This window comes from Atta cephalotes (assembly GCF_000143395.1).
Source record: "Atta cephalotes unplaced genomic scaffold scaffold00003, whole genome shotgun sequence".
In the NCBI taxonomy this organism is placed as follows: domain Eukaryota; kingdom Metazoa; phylum Arthropoda; class Insecta; order Hymenoptera; family Formicidae; genus Atta; species Atta cephalotes.
In genome coordinates this window covers 10403042-10406496 of record NW_012130067.1, presented here as the reverse complement: position 1 = coordinate 10406496, position 3455 = coordinate 10403042, and the positions used below count along the sequence as shown (strand labels likewise).

General features: G+C 42.9%; 1 protein-coding gene across 1 annotated transcript in view; it reads right to left on the bottom strand.

Moving 5' to 3' along the window:
• The window catches only part of LOC105625833 (inactive rhomboid protein 1), a 141611-nt gene extending 139111 nt beyond the window's left edge, over positions 1 to 2500 (bottom strand). The window contains exons 1-2 of the mRNA XM_012207145.1: positions 1053 to 2500; positions 378 to 829 (exon numbers count right to left, since the gene is read on the bottom strand). Of these exons, the coding sequence (XP_012062535.1) occupies positions 378 to 829; positions 1053 to 2500 (1900 nt within the window). The remainder of the gene's footprint in view (positions 1 to 377; positions 830 to 1052) is intronic.
• Between the last annotated feature and the right edge of the window lie 955 nt (positions 2501 to 3455).

Here is a 3455-nt window from a genome sequence, read left to right as displayed (position 1 = left end):
AATAGTAAGTAACTAGTACTATATATATATATATATATGTACTATATATATATATATATATATATATATATATATATATATAAGTGATGTCTTTTTAATTTTTTAAATTCATCTATTTATTATTCTTGAAAAGACTTCAACAGTGTATTGTGATATTACTATGGTACCAAGTTTTTACGGAATGTACTATGGTATTTTTATGATACTAAGTTTTTGCGGAGTAAAAGTTTTAAAATTTGAAGATATAACTAGAGCTCTTGGTTAAGTGATCAAATATCAATAATTCACAAAACTAAGAATCCAAATATTATGGAACAAAAAATTAATCAAGCGCAAAACACATTTTCTATTTTTAACTCAACTAAAGCAAAACGCACACTTATCAGTCTCTGACGAGGAGGATGACGAAGAAGATGTCGGTGCCAACAGACGTTCAGTAGAGGAAACGATGTAACGCGGCGTTTCGGCATTGGATAGCCTGCCATCGTGTGCAGGTGACGATCCAGCCAGGTATCGATCACTGGAGAACCTATCAATCGATCGCGATTGACTGCAACGCTGTAGAGTGAGGTCATTAAAACGATCATTGCTGGACACGTATCGCGTCTGACTGCCGACTTCCGAGAAACTTGAGTATCGACCGAAGTCAGCGGACGCTGGAGAGCCGATGGACCGATCAGTATACTTCTGGCAAACCGTCTCGACTCCTCTGTCGGTGTAGAGACGTCGAGTTTGCTCGGTATTACTTGAGGAAGTTTGAAGTGATGAGCGGTCTGATGATGAATAGCGCTGATGCGCGCTCTCAGGATTAGGCGAATTCGAGAGGAACCTGCAGACATTCCAAATGGAAGAGACATGAAGTACATTTCGGAACCGAGCACGATTTATAATTCATTGTGAATTATGTAGCAAATCTAACAATTGTTCGACATTAATATGTGTATATAAAATGAATTCAATAAATTTACACAATTGATTACTGCAGTAATTCATTACTGCAGTAAATCCACAAAATTATTGCTCAAAATCAATTTAAGCTAATTTGAACTCACCTCTCAGTGGTCGTCGCCATCGCCGAATACCGCTCGTGATGTGCTGGTGGGTCTTGTCGTGGATACCTATCGTGAATGGGTGACTCACCCAAATACCTTTCCGATTTATCAACAAATCTTTCAGGTACCGGAGCGTGTATTGGCGAGGAGGATAATATCCTATCAGTGGAAATGGCGGCGTAGCGAGTATCTTTAGCGTAGACCGCGCTGCCCTGGAGTCCAGTCTGAAGTCCTCCCAGGATCGGAGAGGATCCCGAAAGCAGGCGATCAGGTGGTCCAGTGTAGCGTTGATCCTTAGTGTCGCCTGTATCTGACTGATTGGCCAGCAGCCGTTCGGCGGAAGCAAAGCGCTCCTTGGCGGGCATCGACGATGCTGTAGTGGCATTGTCGGCACCATACTTGGGCCCCGGAGAATTGGGGGGCAAAATGCGATCAGCAGAAGGGTAACCAGCCAAACTCTGGCTCGAGGCATACTTCTCGCTCGGACTGGGTGACAATGGCGGTGGTGGGACGAAGCGGTCGTTCGCCGGTGCTGGCGACGGCGGCGATGGGAACGTCTCCGAAACGAAAGAGCTTGTGAGCGCATTCGTGTTCGCATATTCGCTGGACCCGCTCGTGCCTGTCGTGTCAAAGCGCAACTCCGGGTTACAGACTGAGTAACGATCATTCGGGGCCCGTTGTTCGCCGTGCAACGTGCTGACGTCGTTGAATCGCGTGAAACGATCAGCACTTGCGTGTGCACCGCCATAGTGTCCCTGCAACGAGGACTGACCAAATGTCGAAGTCTGATAATGCCCGAAACGTTCGCAATTCGACTGTCGACCATCGGCGTTGCACTTGGTAAAATCGACCGACAATTTGTCAGATGATTTCTCGTGCCGTTCGCCCCCCATTCGACTCCCCACGTGCTCGCCACTTTGAGCCTGATAATGTCCGAAACGTTCACAACTCGGCTGACGATCCTCTCCACACTTTGAATAATCGATACAAGACTTATCCACGATCTTCTCGTGCCGCTCAACCCCCATCCATCCTCCCACATGCTCACTATTTTGGGTCTGATAATGCCCATAGCGCTCACAACTCGACGGACGACTCTCTCCGCATTTGGAGAAATCAATTGTAGGCTTCTCCGACACGGATTTCTCGTGTCGATCAACCATTCGGGTCCCGACATGCTCGTTGCTTTGGGTCTGTTGGTCCGACTGGTGACGTTCTTGACCCGATTGACTTGCTGTATTCGTGACCGAACGCAAGTCGGACGATTGTTGCTGTATTTGCTGCTTAAAGCAATCACCGAGATTATTGGAACCAATCTGAGTCCCCACGCCGCCGGAACTCGGCGTGCTCGATCCGGGAAGCGGGGATGATGAGGATCCGTATTGTGCGATCGGGTGCTGGTGCAACAGGAGACGATCTCTTCGGCCATAGTCGTCGTCTGTCGGCATCCTGGTGGCCCGGGGCCCACTGTCAGGACATCTGCATAACAGCCGTGATTACAAAATGAGATTAGTAAATAAAACGTAATGTAAATATGGATTATAATAATGGATATAGTAAATATAAATGTACATGCGTTCACATGGGTTCTCCTTCACTCATAATGTTCAATTCTCTAATCAAATTCTTGTAAAACTATTCATATAAGAACGTATCTGTATTACAGCTGACATGTTGCTCACAAATCCTAGCATGTGTTGCTATCAGAATTATAGTAACTGAGATGAGACCACGTTTGTTGATAAATTGATGTTTTCACGATATGATAATTTTAGGTAATAACTTGTCAGCAACTTATGTTGTAAAATGAAATCGTCATCTATCGAGTAGCAACAATTAATATAGCAAATTGATAGTATTTCATGTTTCTTTTTATTAAGGTTTACAGCGCGAATATATAATAAAAACGTGCTCAGCAAATAAACGTGTTATGTATATCATATTATCAAAACTTTTTTTGTTTTTATCTCGGAGTCCAATTTTGAGAACTCACTTTCTAAATATCATTTTATCATTACATTAGAACATAATAAAGAAACAATTATGCCAGATGACAATTATGCAGAAAAGGACTTTTTCCAAATTTCGACATTTTTTTTCGGCTACAATGATGATAATAATCTTTGTCATGATTCAAATAGTAATAATAAGTCAGAGGTCGAAAAATATATAGTCTATCTACTTTTTAAATTATTTATTCTACTTTATCTTTATCGCATAGGGGCACATGACTTCATGCTAAACGACTTCCACCTTCCTCCTCTTCTCCCGCTCAAGGGCGTACAATTCCCACCCCATCCCCTGCTTAGCGATTTTGCTTTTTGATAATCGATTCATGATAATCGGCTTCGGTTTCTTCTATATTATACTACGCTGTAAACAATTGTTTTCTATATATTTACT